Source organism: Pseudophryne corroboree, chromosome 6 (assembly GCF_028390025.1).
Source record: "Pseudophryne corroboree isolate aPseCor3 chromosome 6, aPseCor3.hap2, whole genome shotgun sequence".
NCBI classification, from domain to species: domain Eukaryota; kingdom Metazoa; phylum Chordata; class Amphibia; order Anura; family Myobatrachidae; genus Pseudophryne; species Pseudophryne corroboree.
Genome location: NC_086449.1, coordinates 83888469 through 83915324, shown reverse-complemented (window position 1 = coordinate 83915324; position 26856 = coordinate 83888469). Strand labels below are relative to the sequence as shown.

General features: G+C 48.9%; 1 protein-coding gene across 5 annotated transcripts in view; it reads right to left on the bottom strand.

Annotated features, from left to right (window-relative positions):
- SPC24 (SPC24 component of NDC80 kinetochore complex) overlaps positions 1–26856 on the bottom strand; it is a 61286-nt gene that overhangs the window by 643 nt on the left and 33787 nt on the right. For 3 of the 5 annotated variants that reach the window (XM_063931385.1, XM_063931386.1, XM_063931388.1), the window contains exons 2-6: positions 24511–24617; positions 24145–24361; positions 23909–24053; positions 22356–22460; positions 15238–15314 (exon numbers count right to left, since the gene is read on the bottom strand). In XM_063931385.1, the coding sequence (XP_063787455.1) occupies positions 15238–15314; positions 22356–22460; positions 23909–24053; positions 24145–24310 (493 nt within the window). In that variant the 5' untranslated portion in view covers positions 24311–24361; positions 24511–24617. Of the gene's footprint in view, positions 1–15237; positions 15315–22355; positions 22461–23908; positions 24054–24144; positions 24362–24510; positions 24618–26272; positions 26386–26856 lie in introns of those variants that run through there. The other 2 variants (XM_063931387.1, XM_063931389.1) reach the window with 2 other exon arrangements.

Below are 26856 nucleotides of genomic sequence, written 5' to 3'. Positions count from 1 at the left end.
CAACATGTGCTGTTGGGAGTCTTATGGGGGTATGCAGTCTACTCTGGTAATATCAGAGCTATGGATAATGGATAATGCCTCAAAATCGTCAAAAACAGCCCGCGTTTTCGCCAGCGCAGGCGAGTAAACATGTGGATTCGACTATCCACATGTTTTTTGCTCCTGCTGAATTTTTCACCTAGGCGATAAAACGGCACTGCTATTGAATAGGGCGAATCCCAATTCACCCCAAAAAGAACGAAAAATCCAATTTTTCACCTAGGAAAACCCCCCACTACATAACCATCAGTCTCTAGCTTCCAGCTGTTCTCTGTTCACCTCTGCACATCAGAATATTGCCCATTACATACAATCCTGCCCCCACTAGCATAATCACAAGAATGGACAGGTTTCTGCTTCCATGAGATGACAACACTCCTCTGTTGAACCAGAGAAATAGAGTAGAGTATAAGAGAGGGAACGTAGGGGTAAATTTACTAAAGTGCGGGTTTTTAGAAGTGAAGGAATCGCTGGTGGAGGCAGGCTCCACGTACATATTGTTTTTTTGCTTTTACCGGAGGTACAACTAATATTTTCATCGGTAAATGGGAAAAGGAGTTTTATGGTAAGAACTTACCTTTGTTAAAACTCTTTCTGCGAGGTACACTGGGCTCCACAAGGAAAGACATAGGGGTGTAGAGTAGGATCTTGATCTGAGGCACCAACAGGCTCAAAAGCTTTGACTGTTCCCAGAATGCATAGTGCCGCCTCCTCTATAACCCCGCCTCCCTGCACAGGAGCTCAGTTTTTTAGATAACCAGCCCAATGCAGTAGCAGGAAAAGACGACAACGGTTAGTAGCCACATACACCACACTCTCACGACAGGAGAAGTGTCAGCGGCTAATGCCATACCAACCCAAAGAAGCTAAGTGCGTCAGGGTAGGCGCCTTGTGGAGCCCAGTGTACCTCGCAGAAAGAGTTTTAACAAAGGTAAGTTCTTACCATAAAACTCATTTTCTGCTGCGAGGTACACTGGGCTCCACAAGGAAAAAGACATAGGGGGATGTCCTAAAGCAGTTCCTTATGGGAGGGGACGCACTGTAGCTGGCACAAGAACCCGGCGTCCAAAGGAAGCATCCTGGGAAGCGGCAGTATCGGAGGCATAGAACCTTATGAACGTGTTCACTGAAGACCACGTAGCCGCATTGAACAATTGTTCAAGGGTCGCACCACGGCGGGCCGCCCAAGACGGTCCAACAGACCGAGTAGAATGGGCCGTAATGTGAGCAGGAGCTGATAGACCAGCCCTCACATAAGCATGTGCAATCACCATTCTAATCCATCTGGCCAAAGTTTGCTTGTGAGCAGGCCAGCCCCGTTTGTGAAATCCAAACAGCACAAATAGAGAATCAGATTTCCTAATAGAAACAGTTCACTTCACATAGATACGGAGAGCCTGTACCACATTCAAAGACCGCTCTTTGGGAGACAGATCAGGAGAAACAAGTGCCGGAACCACAATCTCCTGGTTAAGGTGGAACGAAGAAACCACCTTACGTAAGTATCCGGGATGAGTCCTAAGAACCGCCTGGTCACGGTGAAATATCAGATATGGGGAACTACAAGACAAGGCACCTAAACCCGACACTCTTCTAGCTGAAGCAATAGCCAGCAGAAACACCACCTTAAGGGAAAGCCACTTAAGGTCAGCTGAACCAAGAGGTTCAAACGGAGACTCTTGTAACGCCTCCAAAACCACCAACAAGTCCCAAGGAGCCACAGGCGGGACATAGGGAGGTTGGATACGCAACAAACCCTGAGTGAAGGTATGCACATCAGGTAAGGTCGCAATCTTTCTCTGAAACCACACCGACAAGGCAGATATTTGAACCTTGAGGGAGGCCAGACGCAGGCCTAAGTCCAGGCCCTGCTGAAGAAAGGCCAACAACTTGGCTATACTAAACTTGGAAGCGTCATAATCGTTAGATGCGCACCAAACAAAGTAAGGATGCCAGACCCTATAGTAAATCTGAGCAGAAGCCGGTTTCCGGGCCCGCAACATAGTTTGAATGACCGCCTCAGAAAACCCTTTAGCCCTCAAGACGGAAGCTTCAAGAGCCACGCCGTCAAAGACAGCCGGGCTAGGTCCTGGTAGACACAGGGGCCCTGAACGAGGAGGTCTGGGCGTTGTGGAAGTAGAATTGGACGCTCTGACGATAGGCCCTGCAGGTCTGAGAACCAGTGCCGTCTGGGCCACGCTGGAGCTATGAGAAGCAGAATTCCTCTTTCTTGCTTGAACTTCCGAAATACCCTGGGCAGGAGTGACACCGGAGGGAACACGTACGGCAGCCAAAACCTCCACAGCACCGCCAGCGCATCCACGAATGCTGCATGAGGATCACTTGTCCTTGCTCCGAAGACCGGAACCTTGTAATTGTGTCGAGACGCCATCAGATCTACGTCTGGAAGGCCCCACTTTTCCACTAGGAGTTGAAACACTTCTGGATGGAGGCCCCACTCTCCGGCATGTACGTCCTGACGACTGAGAAAGTCCGCTTCCCAATTCAGGACTCCCGGAATGAATATTGCCGATATGGCCGGTAGATGGCGTTCCGCCCAATGTAGAATCCGTGAGACTTCCTTCATTGCCAAACGGCTTTGAGTGCCGCCTTGATGATTTATGTAAGCCACTGTGGTGGTGTTGTCCGACTGTACTTGAACAGGACGGTTCTGAATTAAATACTGGGCCAGATTCAACGCATTGAAGACCGCCCGCAATTCCAGAATGTTGATCGAGAGGAGAGATTCCTCCTTGGTCCACCAACCCTGTTGCTCCAGCACCGCTCCCCAACCTCTGAGACTGGCATGTCGTCAACAGGACCCAGTCGGATATCCAGAAGTGCGGCCCCTGCACAGTCGTTGGTACTGGAGCCACCAGTGCAGCGACAGACGGACCTCCGGAGCCAAAGAGATCATGTGAGACCTGATCCGGTGAGGCAGGCCGTCCCACTTGGCTAGAATCAGCCTCTGGAGGGGGCGAGAGTGAAATTGAGCATACTCCACCATGTCCAATGCTGATACCATGAGGCCCAGCACCTGCATCGCCGAATGTATCAACACTTGCGGACGACAAAGGAAGCAACGAATCCTGTCCTGAAGCTTCAGGACTTTCTCCTGAGACAAGAACAACCGCTGGTTGTGAGTGTCCAATAGCACTCCCAGGTGCACCATGCTCTGAGCAGGGACCAGGGAGGATTTCTTCCAGTTGATGAGCCACCCGTGGGCTTGTTGAAACTGGACAGTCATATCCAGATAAGTAGGAGAATTTCTGGGGAATTTGCCAGGATTACCAAGTCATCCAGATACGGCAGTATCCTGACCCCTTGACGGCGGAGTACCACCGTCATCACCGCCATAACTTTGGTGAAGACTCGCGGAGCCGTAGTTAAACCAAAAGGTAACGCCCGAAACTGGTAATTGAGGTTGCCAATCGCAAACCTCAGGTATTGCTGATGTGATACTGCTATAGGAATATGCAGGTAAGCATCCTGTATGTCCAGGGAGACCATGTAGTCCCCAGTTTCCAAGGCCAGAACTATAGAGCGAAGGGTTTCCATACGGAACTTGGAAACTTTCACAAACCTGTTCAATGCCTTGAGGTTGAGAATGGGCCGGGAGGACCCATTCGGTTTCGGGACCAGAAACAGCGGAGAATAGTACCCCCGGCCCCTCTGAGCAAGAGGCACCTGTACTACGACTCCTGTATCCAGGAGGGTCTGTACCACCGAACGTAGAGTGTTTGCCTTTGTCTGGTCCAACGGGACGTCTGTCTAGCAAAATCGATGAGGGGGTCGGTTTTTGAAGGCTATGGCGTAACCTCGAGTGACGACTTCCCGTACCCAGGCATCTGAAGTGGTCTTCAACCATTCCTGGGTATACCCTAGAAGCGGCCCCCCACCCTGGGATCCCCCGGGGGGAGGCCCACCCCGTCATGCGGCAGGCTTATCGGTCCGGGAAGCTGGCTGACGGGCAACCCAGGCTCTTTTGGGCTTCGGCTTACCAGGTTTGGAAGTGCGGTCCTGCTTGTTGTATGCCTGACCTTTTGCTTTACTTGAAGGACGAAAGGAAGTACCTTTAGCCTTCGACACAGAAGGAGCGTTACTTGGCAGACAGGCAGTTTTGGCAGTAGCCAAGTCAGCCACTATCTTATTTAAGTCCTCTCCAAACAGAATATCTCCCTTGAAAGGGAGTACCTCCAGGGTTTTTCTAGAGTCCAGATCCACAGACCAGGATCTCAGCCACAATATCCGGCGAGCCAGGACTGATGTAGTAGAGGCCTTGGCTGCTAGAATACCGGCATCAGAAGCCGCCTCTTTAATGTAGTGAGAAGCTGTGACAATATATGACAAGCATTGTCTAGCATGGTCAGAAGAGATTTCAGCTTCTAACTCCAAGGCCCATGCTTCAATAGCCTCTGCAGCCCATGTTGCTGCAATAGTGGGCCTTTGTGCAGCACCCGTGAAGGTGTAAATCGCTTTCAGGCAACCCTCCACATGTTTATCCGTAGGCTCTTTTAGAGACGTGACGGTAGTGACAGGTAGAGCTGAGGAAACCACCATCCTAGCCACATGTGAGTCTACTGGAGGAGTCGTTTCCCAATTTTTAGACAGCTCTGGCGCGAGGGGATAGCGAGCCAGCATCTTCTTTTGAGGCACAAACTTCTTTCCCAGGGTTCCTGATGTATATCCACTAGGTGGTCAGAGTGAGGTAAAACTTGTTTAACCACCTTCTGACACTTGAACCTATCCGGTTTCTTAGGAGGGGCGGATGGCTCGGGATCATCCGTAATCTGTAAAATTAACTTAATAGCCTCCAAAAGATCAGGATCATCCACATGTGAACTACCCTCCCCATCAACAGTATCTGTGTCAGAATCTGTGAGGTCAGTGTAAGTGCCATCTTCATCAGACGAGGTGTCAGTGACAGCAGTGGATTGTGAGGAGAGAAGAGCTCGCTTAGAGGACCCCTTGGTCTTAGGCGAGTGAGGGTCAGACTTTTTAGTAGTCAAGGACTTGTTCAACTTCTTCAATTGAGCAGATAAATTGTCCGCCCAAGGCGGGTTAGCTGCGGGGACCACATACGGTTGCACCGGCATAGGAGGTCCCATAGGGGGTGTTAGTTTAGTAACTAGCGTATGTAGAAGCGTGGAGAAAGTAGCCCACGGTGGGTCATTATGTACCCCCGTTGCCACAGTCCCACTGGGGGGCAAGGAGCCCCCAGAACCAGAGCCCACAGCTGCTATAGTCTCCTCACAGGGGTCTGTGGCTTCAGCAACACCGGCAGTGTGTTCAGCCCCAGAACCGTTACCTTCAGAAGCAGACATGATATAACTTGCAGTATCAGGTAACACAGTACAATTGGCAGCAGCACAATACCTTTTACCCAAACCCCTGCGCAGTGTAGTCAGCACAAGCAGGGATACAGGAGTGATATGGTGACTAAAATCACAGAGAAAAATACGTATTAGAGTATATCTTGTGAATATCCTATATTATTATAAAACCTGACGCACCAAGCCCCCCCTCAGGTTACAGAATATAGGGATAGCAAGTTGAGTGAGAGACACGAAATGTAAACCACCCAGCAAGCTAATGCACACACATATAGTCACAGTTGTACAATGCAGAGGTTATTACTAACAATAATACTGCACTGGATCAGCTTCTATAGCTATGTAGTCAATAGATATAACACTGCACAGTAAGAACTGGATGTATATCACAGGGTACCTGTACCAGAGAACCCTGACTAAATGCACTCTCTTAACTAACACTGTCTAATTGACATGTAGAATACTTAAGTGTCATGTAAAGTCACAGCGCTGACAACCAGGTGGCTTTACACAGGAGGATTTGCGCAAGCAGTCCCAGGAACAGTGTAGCTGAGAGAAATGGCGCCCACACACTGACAGGGAGTGAGGGAGAGACAGATATGCAGCTCCAGGGAAGGAACATTTGCTGGAAATGGCGCCTTGGGGCTGGGGGAGGGGCTCCAGGTCTATCCCCTGCTGGAAAAACCACCAGGTACTGTGGGCTACTAGTAAAACTGTTTTAAGAGAAAACCTGACCTGCACCCATGCCCTGGTGATCTAGTGGGATCGCATGTACTGCCATAGTGTCCACCGCCAGCGCGCGCGGCCCGCCTCCCACTGACCGCGCCGGATCGCGATAAAGTACGGGTCTTGCGAGCGGGACCCACTCACCACCTCCCGAAGCGCGGCCACGCGAACCCGGAGAGCCCCCGTCGCGTGTGCCTGACGTTAGAAGAAAACCGGAGCCTCCTGCTGTAGGTACCCGGCAACCAGGACTCGGGAGTGTACAGCGCCGCTGGGGAGAGATGGAGCTGCAGCAGTGAATGTCACAAGACATGTACACACTGCTGCAGCCCTTGAAGTCTTCACTTTTCTTCTTAAAAAGCTCTTCTTAGGGCTGCCCAGAGCAGCCCCTCTGTTATGTGCCTACTATCTGCGGCACCAACTACAAAACTGAGCTCCTGTGCAGGGAGGCGGGGTTATAGAGGAGGCGGCGCTATGCATTCTGGGAACAGTCAAAGCTTTTGAGCCTATTGGTGCCTCGGATCAAGATCCTACTCTACACCCCTATGTCTTTCCTTGTGGAGCCCAGTGTACCCCGCAGCAGAAAAGAGGATTTTAATACCTACCGGTAAATCCTTTTCTCGTGGTCCATAAGGGATATTGGGGGAAACTAGTACAATGGGGTATAGACGGGGTCCAAAGGAGCAAGTGCACTTTAAATTTCTTCAACTGGGTGTGCTGGCTCCTTCCCTCTATGCCCCCTCCCACAGGCAGTTATAGGTAAACCGTGCCCGAAGGAGAAACAACATACTGTATATGAGAGTAGAAACATGATAACAGAAAAGGTGGTGAGATTTACACACCAGCACACCACTTTCAAACAACAACCAGCAGCTATGGCTGGTAATAACAAGTGCAACAGCTGAACAGGTAACTATAGAACAAGAACCTGCGGAAAAGTCCATGCACTGAGGCGGGCGCCCAAGAACAAGAACCTCCAGAAAAGTCCACACACTGAGGCGGGCGCCCAATATCCCTTATGGACTACGAGAAAAGGATTTACCGGTAGGTATTAAAATCCTATTTTTTCTAGCATCCATAAGGGATATTGGGGGAAACTAGTACGATGGGGACGTCCCAAAGCTTCCAGAACGTGCAGGAACGTGCGGAGACTGCTGCAGCACCGCCTGCCCAAACTGGGTATCCTCTTTGGCCAGGGTATCAAATTTGTAGAAGTTTACAAAAGTCATCTTCCCAGACTAGGTGGCAGCTTGGCAAAGTTGCAAGGTCGAGACTCCACGGGCAGCTGCCCAGGAAGAGCCCACTGATCTCGAAGAGTGGTCCTTTAGAGACTTAGGGCCCATACACACGGTGAGATTCGGGCTATGCCCGATTCTCACTATGCAACAGGGGCTAGGTCGGCATCACAAGCACATAATGAGTGTGCTTGTGATACTGACTATGTGCGATTTTGGCTAAGTGTCAATTTTGACTATCTCTTCTATAGAGATAGTCAAAACTGACTTGCTTGCACAGTCTATCTATGCTTGCGATGCTGACTGGGCAGGGCCGCGCATTGGCATCGAATCGGGATCGCAAGGTGACTTTCACCTTGCGATCTGCACTAACTTTTCTTATGATTTTGACTATATAGTCAAAATCGTAAGAAAATATCTCACCGTGTGTACACACCATTAGGAAAAGGAAAGGCTGCCGACACATAGGCCTGTTGGATAGTAAGCCTAATCCAACGAGCAATGGTCTGCTTTGAAGCAGGACAACCCTTTTTCTGCGCATCATACAGCACGAACAAGGAATCCGTCTTTCTGACCCGAGCTGTACACTTGACATATCTTCAAGGCACGCACAACATCCAATGCCTCCGGAGGAGCAGAAGCGTCAGAACTGGACGGAACCACAATAGGTTGATTTAGATGAAACGCAGAGACAACCTTCGGCAGGAACTGCTGTCTAGTCCGGAGCTCCGCTCTGTCCTCATAAAAGACCAAGGGGGTCATTCCGAGTTGTTCGCAGTTTTTAGTAGCCATTCAAACACATTGTCTCCGCCCAACGGGGAGTGTATTTTCGCTTTGCAAAAACATTTTGTGCATAACAAGACCAGCCCTGGACTTACTCTTCGTGTGCGTTGATTCTAACGTTGGAGGGATGGCTTTTGACGTCACACACCTGCTCCAGCCACGCCTGCGTTTTCCCTGGCACGCCTGCGTTTTTCCAAACACTGCCAGAAAACGGTCAGTTGACACCCAGAAACGCCCACTTCCTGTCAATCTTCTAGCGGCCACCAGTGCGAATTAAAACGTCGCTAGAACCTGTGCAAAACCACAATTCTCTTTGTACCCGTACGTTGCGTGTGCGCATTGTGGTGCATACGCATGCGCAGATTAGCCGATTTTTACACTGATCACTATGCAGTGAACAACGGCAGCTAGCAATCAACTCGGAATGACCCCCCAAGTATGGACTTTTACTCGATAAGGCCTCCAATTCTGAAACACGACGAGCAGAAGCCAGGGCCAGTAACATCACAGTCTTCCAGGTGAGGTACTTGTCTTCTACCGTCATCAGAGGTTCGAACCAGGAGGACTGTAGAAATCTGAACACTACATCCAAATCCCAGGGTGCCGTAGGCGGCACAAAGGGAGGTTATATGTGGAGTACCCCTTGCAAAAAGGTCTGAACTTCTGGCAACACTGCCAATTTCTTCTGAGAGAAAATGGAGAGACCTGAAATCTGGAACTTAATGGAACCCAGACGTAAGCCCTTATCCACACCAGCCTGCAGGAAACGTCCCAAGTGAAATACTGCAGGCGGGTACGTGCGTTCCTCGCACCAAGAGACATATCTCCTCCAGATATGATGACGGTGTTTTGACGTCACAGGTTTCCTAGCCCGAGCCATGGTTGCAATAACCTTCTTGGAAAGGCCCTTGTGAGCTAGGATCTTCTGCTCAACCTCCATGCCGTCAATCGAAGTCGCCGTAAGTCTGAGTAGATGAACGGTCCTTGTTGAAGAAGATCTCCTCTGAGTGGAAGAGGCCAAGGGTCTTTGACAGACATGTCCAGAAGATCCGCGTACCACGCCCTCCAAGGCCAATCCGGGGCAATTAGAATTGCCTGGACACCTTGATTCCAGATTCGCTTTAGCACTCTTGGGAGCAATGGGATTGAAAGAAACAGGTAGACCAGCAGGTACGGCCAAGGCGACACCAGTGCATCCACTGCCCTCGCCTGAGGGTCCCTGGTCCGCGAGCAATACCAGGGAAGTTTCTTGTTGAGACGAGAAGCCATCATGTCTATTTGTGGGCAACCCCACCAGTCGATGATCTGCTGGAACACCAGATGGTGGAACCCTTCACTCCCCCGGGTGGAGATCATGACGACTCAGGAAGTCCGCCTCCTAGTTGTCCACACCCGGAATGAAGATTGCTGACATGGCTCCGCCCAGAAGAGTATCTTTGACACCTCTCGCATGCAGGCTCTGCTTTTTGTCCCTCCTTGTTGATTGATATTTGCCACCGCCGTGGCGTTGTCAGACTGTACTTGGATCACGTGATCCCTTAGTAGAGGAGAGGCTTGAAGTAGAGCATTGTAGATTGTCCGAAGTTCCAGAATGTTGATTGGAAGGAGGCTTTTGTGGGCTGACCACCTGCCCCTGGAACTGCACCCCTTGGGTGACAGCTCCCCATCCTCTCAGACTCGCATCCATCGCGAGGAGGGTCCAATCCTGAATCCCGAAACTCTTGCCCTCCAGGAGATTGGAGGACTGTAGCCACCACAGGAGAGAAACCCTGGCCTGAGGTGACAGCTGAATCATCCGGTGCATCTGGAGATGCGATCCAGACCACTTGCTCAGGAGATCCAACGGAAACGTTCTGGCATGGAACCTCCCATACTTGATTGTCTCGTATGAGGCAACCATCTTTCCCAACAATCTTATGCAGAGATGTACGGACTATCGAGTAGGTCGGAGCACCATGCGGACCATCTCCTTGAGTGTTTTCATCCTTGTCCTCTGGTAGAAACAACTTCTGGGCCACAGTATGCAGCAACATACCCAGAAACAGGAGCCCCTGAGTTGGCTCCAGGTGGGACTTCTGCAAGTTGTGGATCCACCCATGGTCAGACAGAAGACTGATGGTGCAGTCGATATGGAGCAACAAAAGCTCCCTGGATCTTGCCTTTATTAGAAGATCGTCCAGAAAAGAGACCACATTGATACCCTGACCCGGAGTTGAAGCATCAACTCCGCCATCACCTTCGTGAATACCCTTGGGCAAACTGCAGATACGCCTGATGAGGAGGCCAAATCGGAATATGGAGATAGGCGTCCTTGATATCCAAGGAGATCATAATTTCCTGTTCTTCCATGCCCTCTATTACCGCTCGCAAGGAATCCATTTTGAACCTGAACACCCTCAAATAAGGATTCAAGGATTTCAGATTCAGAATGGGACTGATCGAACCATCCGACTGTGGTACCACAAATAGGTTTGAGTAAAACCTCTTGCCATGTTGCTTTAGTGGTACTGGAACAATGACGTGGGACTGGACCAAGTTTCGGATAGCCTGTTGCAACGTAACTTGCATATCCTCCAAAGCTGTTAAGCTTAATTTGAAAAATCGTTGGGTGTGTGCGTGTGTGTGGGGAGGGGGAAAGGGGGGGGGGGTCGAACTCCAGCCTGTAGCCTTGAGAAACAAGCTCCCTGATCCAGGCATACTGGCAGGAGGCTTCCCAGACACGGCTGAAGTTACGCAGTCGGGCTCCCACCTCGAGGTCCCCTCGGGGTGGGTGGGCACCATCATGCTGAGGCCTTTGTAGAAGCAGAAGTGGTGGACTGTTCCCGAGAACTGGTACCTGCGGGTTTTTTGGACTTACATATGGTGCCTCTAGCCGCATCTGAGGCACCTCTGGCCTTTGATCGAAATCTGTGAGACCGAAAGGACTGGACAGACGGCCCCAGACAGGAACGTCTAGCTGGCGGGGCCCCAGAGGGGAGAAACAAGGATTTCCCAGCTGTAACTTTGGAAATCCAGGTATCCAATTCAGCCCCAAAAAGCCATTCCCCAGAAAAAGGGGAGGGATTCTACACTGCGTTTGGATTCTGCGTCCGCAATCAACTGACGCAACCACAAGGCCCTGCGTGCCGACACTGCCATGGCAGACATCCGAGCATTAATGTTCCCCAACTCCTTGAGGGAATCACAAAGGACACGTGTAGTGTTCTGAATGTGCTTCGCCAGGGTTACCATAGTAATTAAGGGCATATCCCCCGAGAGACCCCCCTGAATTTGAATGGCCAAGGAATGAATAGCATGGGTCATCCAGCAACCCGCAATGACCGGTCTCTGTGAGAGGCTGGAAGCAGTGTATATAGACTTAAGGGTAGTCTCTATCTTCCAATCCCCAGGATCCTTCATGGTAAAGGAGCCCGGGGCAGGCAGCACCGCCTTCTTAGACAGGCGAGAGACTGAGACATCCACGCCAGGAAGTTCCTCCCAAAATTTTCTACCTTCAGGAGCAAATGGGAAAGTGCGTTTTGGACACTTGGAATTTTTTGTCTGGATTTTTCCAGGCTTGTTTGAATAAGTCATCTAACTCTGGAGAATCAGAGAAAGTGACATTGGGCTTGTTTTGTACAAAGAAAAACGACTGCTGTGACGCAGTGTCCTCTAGAGGGAGCTTTAACACATCCCTTATAGCCAGAACGAGGGGTTCAAGACCCTGAGTAGTATCGGGATCCAGGTCATCTTCATCATCTTGTATATCATCTGTATCAGATATTAGTGCAGGTAAACCACGCTTCTGGGGACCTGCATGAGAGAGAGAGGGGGGGCTGTGCTTCAGCCCTAGAAGCTAAATCTGCAACAGCTTGTTGCAGTAGCAGAGTATTCTGCACATTAGCAGTGAGCTAGGATGACATATCTGACATCATAGTTTTAAGACCCTTAAACCAGTGGAGCCTCCTCACTAATTTGTGAAGACTGACTACATAGTTCTCAGGAAACAAGAGTCATTATATAATGGAGAGAATCTGGTGTGACATATACTGCAGAGCTTGTGTTTACCCATTTCTCACAGTAAGCACAATAACATACACACAGACAGTTATAATGCAAGCCTGCCCTACTATATATGAGGAGAGACACAGAAAGAGAGGGATGATACCAGCACACCCTGAGCTGCACAGCCCAAGTGAGACTGTCAGCTCTGTAAAGCACAGTAAACACTAACAATTGCAATCCTAAATATGCTCAGAATAGTGTGCACAAGCGGCTCTCCCCCTTTGCTACACCCTGTACCAGTTTTCCAGCGTGTCTGTGAGGCAGGAAGCGCTGCGTGTGCTGTAAATGGCTGCAGTAAGCAGAGGAAGGTGCCAAAACGCCTCAAGTCCAACTCTGATGAAGCTCCGCCCCTCCAATGGCGGCGGGGCTGTACATATTTTTTATACTGGCAAAGTCTTCCAAACAGCTTAAAACATCACACAAGTGCTAGTCAAGCAGTTTTGTGCCAGTTTACACACGAGGGATCCTAGCGGGAACCCCCAGAGAGGGTCCCGAACGCAGCACCCGTGGTCAGCCGCACTTTGAACCGGAGCCCCCGGTTTTTACTCACCACCGATGTCACCTTTATAGGGGTGAGCGGCGTACGACAGCTTAACAACAACCCCTCAGAACGGTGGTCCTGCAGCGGGGAAGCGGCTCTGCACCTCGTAAGGCCAGTGACCGTCACCCCCCCCCCCCACCCCCCCTAACTCTCACGGTGCAGGTATGTTGTTGTCCAAATAGCATACCGAAAATAATAAAAGTTTTAAAAGAAATTTAAGAAAACACTCTCTGGAGCTGCAGAGATGTGCATCCGCTCCTGAGGGCACTTTTTTCTAAACTGCCTGTGGGAGGGGGCAAAGAGGGGTGGAGCCAGCACACCCAGTTGAAGAAATTTAAAGTGCACTGGCTCCTGTGTTTCAATGAGCCACTGCTGCACAGGAAACAGCACTCCGCTTGTATCACAGATGGAGCCACGCTCAATCATCGCAGGCAGGTGGCACCCCCCTCCCAGCGTAGAGACATTCCCATTCACTTTGAATGGGGTGCGTGCATGTCTACGACGCACGCGCGTTCCCGACAGTGCGCCCCGCTGGACACACCTAGTTGCAGACAGAGCCACAAATAGCGTGGCTCCATCTGTAGCTCTATAAGTCCACCCCTAGACTCTCATTGGCCAGTTACACAGGAGTCTGGGGGTGGGCTTATAGAGGATAGATAAGCTGAGCGCTGTGCAGTGTGTCCCGTGCTGCGGCAGGTCAGAGAAACACAGCGGCGCTGCTGATCCCTGAGGTAGGGCAGCCAGCACATATATTACAACACTACATGTTTAGATGTGCTGACTGGCTCCCCCCTGCAATGTGTGGTCAGTGCTGCAGCCCACCGCTGCTGCTCTCAACCAATATCCATTGCTTTAAACTCTACCTCCTAACTAACCCTAGTCTATTGGATCTCTGTCTGACCTGGTCTCCCTACCACAATACCTTGTATCTCCCCAATATCCCCACTCCTTCCACTTTCCATTTAGAACGCAAGCTCATGAGCATGACCCTCCTTCAACTTTTATCTCTTCACTTAGATTCTCTATCTCAGTTAATTAGTATGTGTTATAATTAAGCCCTAAACTGACAACTTTGCTTCCTGTCTCTCCTACTTCCTCTGTTCAGATCTTAGGTGACTTCAATATCCCTAATGATGTCACCACTGACCCCTCTGCCTCTCCTTACTATTACATCATTTGGTCTCTCTCAATGGACCACTTCACCCTGCCATGTAAGTGGACACTCACCGGATCTGGTCTTCTCTCACCACTGTGATATTTCCGAATTCACCAATGCCCCATTACTGACCATTTCTTCTCTCTTAACTTATCGCTCATTCCTTCTCCAGCTCTGCCTTCCAAGGCTACCATCACTAATTGTAACCTTGAGGCTATTGACCCTGTATCCTTATCCTCCTTGCTCGACTCGCTTCTCTCCTCCATTGTCTCTCACCTGTCCTGGCCAAGCTGTTTCTCTATACAATGCCTCCCTTACTTCTGCTCTAGACTCTGATGGTCACTACTCACCCTCGCAGATCCAAACTTCAACCCCGGCATTCCAAACTTACCAGATATCTGCAAGTGTTCACGAATCGCCAAGCGACAGTGGAGGAAAACGCTCTCCAATGCAGACTTCCTCCATTTCAAATGTATGCTCAACAAATCTCTCTGCTCTTTCCCTCTCTAAACAGATGTATTTCAAGTCCCTTATCGCCTCACAGTCCTCCAAATCCAGTCGTATCTTTGCCACTTTCAACTCTTCTACCTCTTTCCTCACTCTTTGCCCTTGACTTCACCCCCAACTTCACAACCAAAATTGAAATCACCCATACATCAGGACATCACATCTCGTCCACCAGATACTCATCACCGCATCCCCATCTTTCCCAGCCTGCCTCTCGACATACTCCTGATCTATTTTACCAACGGACTTCATTCTCACCAGTATCTAGAGAGGAAATCATGGTCCTAATCCCCCTCCCCCTTTGCCCTATACCCTCCCACCTCCTATGCTCTCTCTCGTCTGTTGCCTGTTCCCATCTTGTCCATCTCTTCAATCTCTCCCTCTCATCAGGCACTGTCCCCTCTGCATTAAAGCATGCCCAGGATCAGACCCTCTCTCACTGTGGAGGCAACTTAAGAACCCTATCCACTTTGTGGCGTTTCATAAATAAATGCTAATGATACAGATCAGAGAGCTGTCCCTATTTTTCTATAGAGCTAGATAGAGAAAACACATAACAGCAGCCATCTGAGCTTTCCACTGTAAGTAAGGTCTACCTCCTAAGGAGAGGTAGCTTCTGTCTAGAATACAGATCTGTGTCCTATGCTCATACAACTGGTCTCCAGTCCTTTTTCTTGGGCTTCTTTCAAATTATAGAGCCAAACCCCAACTTGTCATTTTTAGACTGGGGATCACAACACCATCTGGTTTGGAGAACTTGGGATCTGCAGACTGAACGGCTTCAACCCCTTTGCGCATGAGCCATTGCAATACCAAGTTGCAACAACAGCCTTGACTTTCTGAACAGACAAACAAAATAGGCCAAGGAAAGGATACTGCCTTTGATGAGTGTTGGGTCACAACTGTAATCCCAGTCAATCTTCGTTACAGAGTGGAAAAGTTTTGCCATATACCTGTACAGAAAACACATGGTTATTGCAGAACAATTCATGGATTTATTTATTTCCGTTATAATCATGAGCAGGTGGTATCAAGAAGTAACAGAACAAAAAACAAACACGATCTGTAAGTATGAGAGAATATCTTCCAGTACAAACTAAACTGCTTGATGTTCTGAAGCAGTTTAGACATGGCAAACTAATTTAACACTTGCTGCATCTTACTAATGAAATCTTTAGTAACCTGTTACTAATTGAACACTTTTCTGGGAATGAACGAATGAGCAGGCATCATGGAAGTATACTATATCCTCCAGATGGGATGCAGTCAATATACCGGCGTTCAGAAGACCAATATATACAGACGCACGGAATCCCAACACAGGCTCGGTATTCCCACTCAGTCGGTGGGTCCACGCTATCATCCGAGTGGGACTAGAACCTGTGGTGGGTGCAGCGAGCCACCTGGCCCGATGTGTGGTGAGCACAGCGAGAGGACTCACTGCCTCGCTTCCAGCAGACAGGATGCCGCTGTCGGTATAGTGACAGCATCCGTCTGCCGGGATATCATATGTATGCCCTACAGACAATAGGGACACTGAAAAGTGTTCATTAGAAAGGAATGAGAAGATACAGAAAAGTGTTCCACTAGTAACAGGTTACTGAAGCATTACATTGATAAGAAGTAGCAGTTTAAACGTTAAATTCATTTTTTTTATATTCTGAACAAGTTTAATGATGTTCTGAAGCAGTTTAGTTATACTAACCCAGGGGGCCCATGTTCTGAACTTGAACCATATCTTCCTACGGGTGGTCTTCAGTTTGCCGGCTGTCTGGGTCCCGGCGCACAGTATACCGGCAGCCGGCATACGGACACCGTTTCTCCCTCGATCTTGGGGGTTCACATTCCCTCCTGGAGGGAGAATAGATAGTGTGGCGTTGCCCTCAGCGTGGCGAGCGCAGTGAGCCCGCAAGGGGCACATTTGTGCTTGCCACACTGTCGGTAAGCCGGCTGTCGGGATTCCAGCGCCGGTATGCTGTGCGCCGGGACCCCGACAGCCGGCATACCATACTACACCCCTTCCTACAGTACACTATATGGTAGGGGTGGTCATACTCTGTCCTCAAGGACCCCTAACAGTTCACCTTTCCCAGACCTCCCAGCTGGTGCACAGGGGCAGTCATTCCTGACAGATTCTAAAATCCTCAAAAGGCAGAGTTTAGCCGCCTCTGTTCTATGTCAAGAATACCGTATGGAAAGTGGAAGAGTATAACAGCATACCAACAGGGTCTATTTACTAAGCCTTGTATGGAGATAAAGTGGACAGAGATAAAGTACCAGACAATCAGTGTCTAACTGCCATGTCACAGGCTGGGTTTGAAAAAATAAGATTTTACTCACCGGTAAATCTATTTCTCGTAGTCCGTAGTGGATGCTGGGACTCCGTAAGGACCATGGGGATTAGCGGCTCCGCAGGAGACTGGGCACAACTAAAGAAAGCTTTAGGACTACCTGGTGTGCACTGGCTCCTCCCACTATGACCCTCCTCCAGACCTCAGTTAGGATACTGTGCCCGGAAGAGCTGACACAAATAGGAAGGATCTTGAATCCCGGGTAAGACTCATACCAGCCACACCAATCACACCGTACAACTTGTGATCTGAACCCAGTTAACAGCATGATAACAGAAGGAGCCTCTGAAAAGATAGCTCACAACAACAAAAACCCGATTTTTGTAACAATAACTATATACAAGTAATGCAGACAATCCGCACTTGGGATGGGCGCCCAGCATCCACTACGGACTATGAGAAATAGAATTATCGGTAAGTAAATTCTTATTTTCTCTAACGTCCTAGTGGATGCTGGGGACTCCGAAAGGACCATGGGGATTATACCAAAGCTCCCAAACGGGCGGGAGAGTGCGGATGACTCTGCAGCACCGAATGAGAGAACTCCAGGTCCTCCTCAGCCAGGGTATCAAATTTGTAGAATTTAGCAAACGTGTTTGCCCCTGACCAAGTAGCTGCTCGGCAAAGTTGTAAAGCCGAGACCCCTCGGGCAGCCGCCCAAGATGAGCCCACTTTCCTTGTGGAATGGGCTTTTACAGATTTTGGCTGTGGCAGGCCTGCCACAGAATGTGCAAGCTGAATTGTACTACAAATCCAACGAGCAATCGTCTGCTTAGAAGCAGGAGCACCCAGCTTGTTGGGTGCATACAGGATAAACAGCGAGTCAGATTTTCTGACTCCAGCCGTCCTGGAAACATATATTTTCAGGGCCCTGACTACGTCCAGCAACTTGGAATCCTCCAAGTCCCTAGTAGCCGCAGGCACCACAATAGGTTGGTTTAAGTGAAATGCTGAAACCACCTTAGGTAGAAATTGAGGACGAGTCCCCAATTCTGCCCTGTCCGTATGAAAAAGTAGGTACGGGCTTTTATAGGATAAAGCCGCCAATTCTGATACACGCATGGCTGAAGCCAGGGCTAACAGCATCACCACTTTCCATGTGAGATATTTCAAGTCCACAGTGGTGAGTGGTTCAAACCAATGTGATTTTAGGAATCCCAAAACTACATTGAGATCCCAAGGTGCCACTGGAGGCACAAAAGGAGGCTGTATATGCAGTACTCCCTTGACAAACGTCTGAACTTCAGGAACAGAAGCTAGTTCTTTTTGGAAGAATATCGACAGGGCCGAAATTTGAACCTTAATGGACCCTAATTTGAGGCCCATAGACAGTCCTGTTTGCAGGAAATGCAGGAATCGACCCAGTTAAAATTCCTCTGTAGGGGCCTTACTGGCCTCGCACCACGCAACATATTTACGCCAAATACGGTGATAATGTTGTACGGTTACATCCTTCCTGGCTTTGATCAGGGTAGGGATGACTTCATCCGGAATGCCTTTTTCCTTCAGGATCCGGCGTTCAACCGCCATGCCGTCAAACGCAGCCGCGGTAAGTCTTGGAACAGACATGGTCCCTGCTGGAGCAGGTCCTGTCTTAGAGGTAGAGGCCACGGTTCTTCCGTGAGCATCTCTTGAATTTCCGGGTACCAAGTCCTTCTTGGCCAATCCGGAGCCACGAGTATAGTCTTTACTCCTCTCCTTCTTATGATTCTCAGTACTTTTGGTATGAGAGGAAGAGGAGGGAACACATACACTGACCGGTACACCCACGGTGTTACCAGAGCGTCCACAGCTATTGCCTGAGGGTCCCTTGACCTGGAGCAATATCTGTCCAGTTTTTTGTTGAGGCGAGACGCCATCATGTCCACCTTTGGTTTTTCCCAACGGTTTACAATCATGTGGAAGACTTCTGGGTGAAGTCCCCACTCCCCCGAGTGGAGATCGTGTCTGCTGAGGAAGTCTGCTTCCCAGTTGTCCACTCCCGGAATGAACACTGCTGACAGTGCTATCACATGATTTTCCGCCCAGCGAAGAATCCTTGCCACTTCCGTCATTGCCCTCCTGCTTCTTGTGCCGCCCTGTCTGTTTACGTGGGCGACTGCCGTGATGTTGTCCGACTGGATCAATACTGGCTGACCCTGAAGCAGAGGCCTTGCCTGACTTAGGGCATTGTAAATGGCCCTTAGTTCCAGGATATTTATGTGAAGTGACGTTTCCATGCTTGACCACAAGCCCTGGAAATTTTTTCCCTGTGTGACTGCTCCCCAGCCTCTCAGGCTGGCATCCGTGGTCACCAGGACCCAATCCTGAATGCCGAATCTACGGCCCTCTAGGAGATGAGCACTCTGTAACCACCACAGGAGAGACACCCTTGTCCTTGGAGACAGGGTTATCCGCTGATGCATTTGAAGATGCGATCCGGACCATTTGTCTAGCAGATCCAACTGAAAAGTTCTTGCGTGGAATCTGCCGAATGAAATCGCTTCGTAAGAAGCCACCATCTTTCCCAGGACCCTTGTGCACTGATGCACTGACACCTGGCCTGGTCTTAGGAGCTTCCTGACTAGGTCGGATAACTCCTTGGCTTTCTCTTCCGGGAGAAACACCTTTTTCTGTACTGTGTCCAGAATCATCCCTAGGAACAGCAGACGTGTCGTCGGAATCAGCTGCGATTTTGGAATATTTAGAATCCATCCGTGCTGTCGTAGTACTATTTGAGATAGTGCTACTCCGACCTCTAACTGTTCTCTGGACCTTGCCCTTATCAGGAGATCGTCCAAGTAAGGGATAATTAAGACGCCTTTTCTTCGAAGAAGAATCATCATTTCGGCCATTACCTTGGTAAAGACCCGGGGTGCCGTGGACAATCCAAACGGCAGCGTCTGAAACTGATAGTGACAGTTCTGTACCACAAACCTGAGGTACCCTTGGTGAGAAGGGCAAATTGGGACATGGAGGTAAGCATCCTTGATGTCCAGAGACACCATGTAGTCCCCTTCTTCCAGGTTCGCTATCACTGCTCTGAGTGACTCCATCTTGAACTTGAACCTTTTTATGTAAGTGTTCAAGGCTTTCAGATTTAAAATGGGTCTCACCGAGCCGTCCGGCTTCGGTACCACAAACAGCGTGGAGTAATACCCCTTTCCCTGTTGTAGGAGGGGTACCTTGATTATCACTTGCTGGGAATACAGCTTGTGAATGGCTTCCAATACCGCCTCCCTGTCGGGGGTAGACGTTGGTAAAGCAGACTTCAGGAACCGGCGAGGGGGAGACGTCTCGAATTCCAATTTGTACCCCTGAGATACTACCTGCAGGATCCAGGGGTCCACTTGCGAGTGAGCCCACTGCGCGCTGAAAATCTTGAGACGGGCCCCCACCGTGCCTAAGTCCGCTTGTAAGGCCCCAGCGTCATGCTGAGGACTTGGCAGAAGCGGGGGAGGGCTTCTGTTCGTGGGAAGATGCTGTCTGTTGCAGTCTTTTTCCCCTTCCTCTGCCCCGGGGCAGATATGAGTGGCCTTTTGCCCGCTTGCCCTTATGGGGACGAAAGGACTGAGCCTGAAAAGACGGTATCTTTTTCTGCTGCGAGGTGACTTGGGGTAAAAAGGTGGATTTTCCAGCCGTTGCCGTGGCCACCAGGTCCGATAGACCGCCCCCAAATAACTCCTCCCCTTTATACGGCAATACTTCCATATGCCGTTTGGAATCCGCATCCCCTGACCACTGTCGCGTCCATAATCCTCTTCTGGCAGAAATGGACATCGCACTTACTCTTGATGCCAGAGTGCAAATGTCTCTCTGTGCATCTCGCATATATAGGAATGCATCCTTTAAATGCTCTATAGTCAATAATATATTGTCCCTGTCCAGGGTATCAATATTTTCAGTCAGGGAATCCGACCAAGCCACCCCAGCACTGCACATCCAGGCTGAGGCGATTGCTGGTCGTAGTATAATACCAGTATGTGTGTATATACTCTTAAGGATATTTTCCAGCTTTCTATCAGCTGGTTCCTTTAGGGCGGCCGTATCAGGAGACGGTAACGCCACTTGTTTTGATAAGCGTGTGAGCGCCTTATCCACTCTAGGGGGTGTTTCCCAACGCGCCCTAACCTCTGGCGGGAAAGGGTATAATGCCAATAATTTTTTAGAAATTAGTAGTTTCTTATCGGGGGAAACCCACGCTTCATCACACACCTCATTCAATTCATCTGATTCGGGAAAAACTACGGGTAGTTTTTTCACACCCCACATAATACCCTTTTTTGTGGTACTTGTAGTATCAGAAATGTTCAAAACCTCCTTCATTGCCGTGATCATGTAACGTGTGGCCCTACTGGAAAATACGTTTGTTTCCTCACCGTCGACACTGGAGTCAGTGTCCGTGTCTGTATCGACCTGAGGTAACGGGCGCTTTATAGCCCCTGACGGTGTTTGAGACGCCTGTACAGGTATTAACTGATTTGCCGGCTGTCTCATGTCGTCAACAGTCTTTTGTAAAGTGCTGACACTATCACGTAAATCTTTCCATTAGACCATCCAGTCAGGTGTCGACTCCCTAGGGGGTGACATCACTAACACAGGCAATTGCTCCGCCTCCACACCATTTTCCTCCTCATACATGTCGACACAACGTACCGACACACAGCACACACACAGGGAATGCTCTGATAGAGGACAGGACCCCACTAGCCCTTTGGGGAGACAGAGGGAGAGTTTGCCAGCACACACCAGAGCGCTATATATATACAGGGATAACCTTATATAAGTGTTTTTCCCTAATATAGCTGCTGTATATATTTCTATGCCAATTTAGTGCCCCCCTCTCTTTGTTTTACCCTGTTTCTGTAGTGCAGGACTGCAGGGGAGAGTCAGGGAGCCTTCCTCCAACGGAGCTGTGAGGAAAAATGGCGCCAGTGTGCTGAGGAGATAGGCTCCGCCCCCTTCACGGCGGCCTTTCTCCCGCTTTTCTATGGAAATTTGGCAGGGGTTAAATGCATCCATATAGCCCAGGAGCTATATGTGATGTATTTTTTTGCCAACAAAAAGGTGTTTTATTGCGTCTCAGGGCGCCCCCCCCAGCGCCCTGCACCCTCAGTGACCGGAGTGTGAAGTGTGCATGAGAGCAATGGCGTACAGCTGCGGTGCTGTGCGCTACCTTATAGAAGACAGGACGTCTTCTGCCGCCGATTTTCCGGACCTCTTCAGTCTTCTGGCTCTGTAAGGGGGCCGGCGGCGCGGCTCCGGGACCCATCCATGGCTGGGCCTGTGATCGTCCCTCTGGAGCTAATGTCCAGTAGCCTAAGAAGCCCAATCCACTCTGCACGCAGGTGAGTTCGCTTCTCTCCCCTTAGTCCCTCGATGCAGTGAGCCTGTTGCCAGCAGGTCTCACTGAAAATAAAAAACCTACTTTAAACTTTTCCACTAAGCAGCTCAGGAGAGCCCCTTAGCCTGCACCCGTCTCGTTCGGGCACAAAAATCTAACTGAGGCTTGGAGGAGGGTCATAGGGGGAGGAGCCAGTGCACACCAGGTAGTCCTAAAGCTTTTTACTTTTGTGCCCAGTCTCCTGCGGAGCCGCTATTCCCCATGGTCCTTTCGGAGTCCCCAGCATCCACTAGGACGTTAGAGAAAATAAGAATACTCACAGAGCGGAGGGAATGACTACAGTGGTGTCCTCTTCAGCTTCTTTCTCCACCTCCGCAATCTCCTTCTCCAGGTGATTCACCTCATCCAGCTCCTTGTTTAGGAATGTGCGGATGTTCAGAAAAATACCACAAAGAAACTGACAGCCAAAATAATTATTTATGGGGTCGATTCAATTAAATGTGATGTATGGGTGAAGCGAGGCCCACAGGGGTGAACAGGAAAATGCACAATGTTAAGCTTCCATATGTACGTGTTATGTGCATGCTACAAATAAACCGCAGCGGAACATGCAATCTTGCATCGCATTTAACTGAATTCACATCTGAATTTTAAAGGGACTATACAATATGCAACTATTACATGCCGTAGACCATTTTCTGACTGCTACTACTTAATTATAAACTTTAGTTTTGCTGCGAAGGCAAAAAGGGGTTACAACCTAAGGCAGTGGGAATGGGTGCTAGTTATTTTAGCAAGCGTGGTGCAAATTGCCCAGATCCAGTTGTTAGACCACTGGACCAAATGACAGCACACACATACCAATGAGAATACTGTATGTTTGAGCAAGGCAATTTATAATCCAATTACAGGTTGAGTATCCTATATCCAAATATTCCAAAATACGGAATATTCCGAAATACGGACTTTTTTGAGTGAGAGTGAGATAGTGAAACCTTTGTTTTTTGATGGCTCAATGTACACAAACTTTGTTTAATACACAAAGTTATTAAAAATATTCTATTAAATGACCTTCAGGCTGTGTATATAAGGTGTATATGAAACATAAATGAATTGTGTGAATGTACACACACATTGTTTAATGCACAGAGTTATAAAAAATATTGGCTAAAATTACCTTCAGGCTGTGTGTATAAGGTGTATATGTAACATAAATGCATTCTGTGCTTAGATTTAGGTCCCATTACCATGATATCTCATTATGGTATGCAATTATTCCAAAATACGGAAAAATCCGATATCCAAAATACCTCTGGTCCCAAGCATTTTGGATAAGGGATACTCAACCTGTAATACTAAGAATATTTTAAATGATCAAAACAAGTATTTCACGAACACACAAAGCAACATAATTTCCCTTTGCTCCAAAACACGTGGTCAATTTTGTTGAAACTACAAATATTAGCGTGCGTCTGTCAGGTTGACTAAAGCTGGGCACACACTATGTGACGTGATGTATCGACACATTGTGCTCGCTGTACACAATACACGATCCGGTGTATGACAGCGCAATGTTTTCTTACAGCATGCAAGTAACTGGATACAGTCGTTCATCACAGTGTCCCATCTGACATGCAGCACATCGGATAGGAAGCGGCCATGACCGGCATGAATTCACAATCAGGTGTACACACTATACGATGCTTATGACATATGTTCCGAGCCAAATCGGAACAATACATTGTAGAATATAGCGATTAGTGCGTACTCCGCTTCATTTTAAAATTCTGCTAAACTGTAGCAGTCTACGAGTCTTAGGTAATGAAAAATAATAAGCACTACTCTGAGTACAATGGTCAGCCATAAAGGATATTTGATGCTGCTTTCCAATGACGCATTCTTCTTGAGCACCTGCTGCAGCTCCTGATCAATCTGCCTCTGTCTGGACGAAGCCTTCTGCATGGCTTCTTCTGTTTCAAGTAGTTTTTCTGCTACTACTTCTTCCACGGACAGAACATCTAAAAGTATTTAAAAAAAAAAAGACTGCTAGGATGGATATTCCTGTACTAAGCACACTGTAAAGTACAACAGCGGTCAGAGAATAAGAACCTCTGATGAGCTCCGAGGCCTGGTTTTCAGTCTCTGCAAGCGAGTCGATCATGGCTTCCTGCATGTCCAGACTTATCTTCAGTGTGACGGCGGCATTGTCCGACACCATGACCTTCACAATCTCCTGACTCAACTCCACATACTCTTGTATCCCCTCCCAAAACATATTCGTTAGTTTTCAACCAAAGTGATGGAATTAGCAAGTAATTAAGGGGCCCTAGAAAACAAAACTGGCTTTAGTATACATGCAAATAGAACAACATGCTGCAGAAGTATCTAGTAACATGGCACTCAGGTTAAATAACAGTAATTTGGATCAATCCCATACCAGGTCCCCCCTCATCCACGGACTGCTCTTACACTTACTCTGGGAGGTCTGTGCTGTAGGGTTTTCCGCTCACCTTCGGCCACTAACTTGTCCCGTCTTTTCCGTTGTGGCAGTGGAAGCCGTTAAGTCTGCACCACCGCTCCCACTGCACATGACAGAGACAGGTAAGACCATCCCGTATTATATAGATAGGCATATCTGTTTCCACATTAATGGATCAATCACAACTCAGTGATCCTCAAGTGAGGATAGCTGCCTTTAAGCAGCTTGTCGCACTAAGGCCCTCATTCCGAGTTGTTCGCTCGCTAGCTGCTTTTAGCAGCAGTGCAAACGCTAAGCCGCCACCCTCTGGGAGTGTATCTTAGCTTAGCAGATGTGTGAACGAAAGGATCGCAGAACGGCGACAACATTTTTTAAAGCAGTTTCTGAGTAGCTGCAGACCTACTCCTACCATGCGATAACTTCAGAATATTTAGTTCCTGTTTTGACATCACAAACACGCCCTGCGTTCGTCCAGCCACTCCCCCGTTTCCCCAGCCACTCCTGCGTTTTTATCTGGCACGCCTGCGTTTTTACACACACTCCCCGAAAACGGTCAGTTACCACCCAGAAACACCCACTTCCTGTAAATCACTCAACGATCAGCAGTGCGACTGAAAAGCGTCCGTCGAGCGTGCGCATCATACGCATGCGCAGAAGTGCCGATTTTTAGCCTGATTGCTGCGCTGTGAACAACGGCAGCTAGCGATCAACTCGGAATGAGGGCCTATATTCTCAATGGCTTAAAAAATTCAGTTTATTGGAAAGGGTCATGTTGGGAGGTATGTCAATAAAAAAACAATTTCAAAATCTGTTTATAGCATTGGGCCGGATGTAGTGACATGGTTTTGCCTTGGAAAGAATTGCTGCTTTAAAAAAAAAATATTCTGCAGACAAATAAAAAATAGTTTCACTCTGCTGTGCAAACTTGTATGGTTATATAGTCACACGTATATGGAAAAGGGCACTGGATAACTGGAATGAAGTCACTGAAGCACACTAGTACAAATGTATCCAAATACTATGATCAAATTGCGCCAAACAGCTCCATTTAACGCGACACAGGATTTGCAAAGTCGCCACACAATATACTAATCCTAAGTACCCAGTACTATAAGCAACCTAACGCACTAAAATGATGAAAAGGTAGAGTTGAGGTAAAAAGTACATAACGTAGGGAGGCCAAAGTGTGTTGCCACCATCTCAGCATGAGGTCGCGAGTGCAGTCCACAGCTGGAAGCAGAAATGCTGGGCGCCAACAGCGATGAGTGATTCGCTAGTGGTATGTAAGGATTGTTAGAGGCGCAATCTGCTCTGTATCTGTTTATCGGCAGATCGTCGCCAAGCGCTAGGTCCCAGCGGCTCTCCGCGGAGACTTAACCTCGGACATGCTCCCTCCTTCTGCATGGCGCCCTTTCCTTCTAAAGCCCCATACACACTAGACGATAAAGTAAAAGATCTCGCTCAGAAGGGCCGATCTCAGCGAGATCTTTTACAATCTTGTCCAGTGTGTACACTCAATGTCGTTAACGATGCGCGCTCCCGCAACCATCCCCTAATGATCTACAAGGAGCCATGGGTGTATGAACCGGCTGTGCCTGCGACACTGTACCACAGCCAGCAGTACACCGAGCAGGGACTGACCAGCCACAGCCAACACCATCTTATGAAACAAAGAGGAGCAATTATTGTAAGTGAAATGAGAAAGTGATGGGCATAAAAATGTAAGTGGAATGATGGACAAGGAGGGTTGATGCATACCTCCTAACCGCCCTGAATGTAGTGGGACAGTCCAACTTTTCAGGCACTGCTCCGCTGTCCCTCCCACAGGCCGCAGCTTCCCGTGGTGTCGGGGGAGGGTTTGAGGCCACCTCTCCCACTGCTCAGCCCCTTTTCCGGATGTGCAAAATCCCTCTCCACTCTGCTGAAAAGTTGGGATGTCAGTGATGGGCAAAAATAGGATTTTAATACCTACCGGTAAATCCTTTTCTCTTAGTCCGTAGAGGATGCTGGGGACTCCGTAAGGACCATGGGGTATAGACGGGATCCGCAGGAGACATGGGCACACTATAAGACTTTTACTGGGTGTGAACTGGCTCCTCCCTCTATGCCCCTCCTCCAGAACTCAGTTAGAAGACTGTGCCCAGGGAGACGGACATTTCGAGGAAATAATTTATTGTTTAAACACGGTGAGTGTCATACCAGCTCACACCACGAACATACCAAAGAACGTGGCATTCAAAAGAATACCAGCCAAAGGCATGAAAAATACACAGCCACATGCTGAGAGAATATGTAACACAACCAGTGTGTCAACACAACCAATAAAAAGACACCGCCTGCCA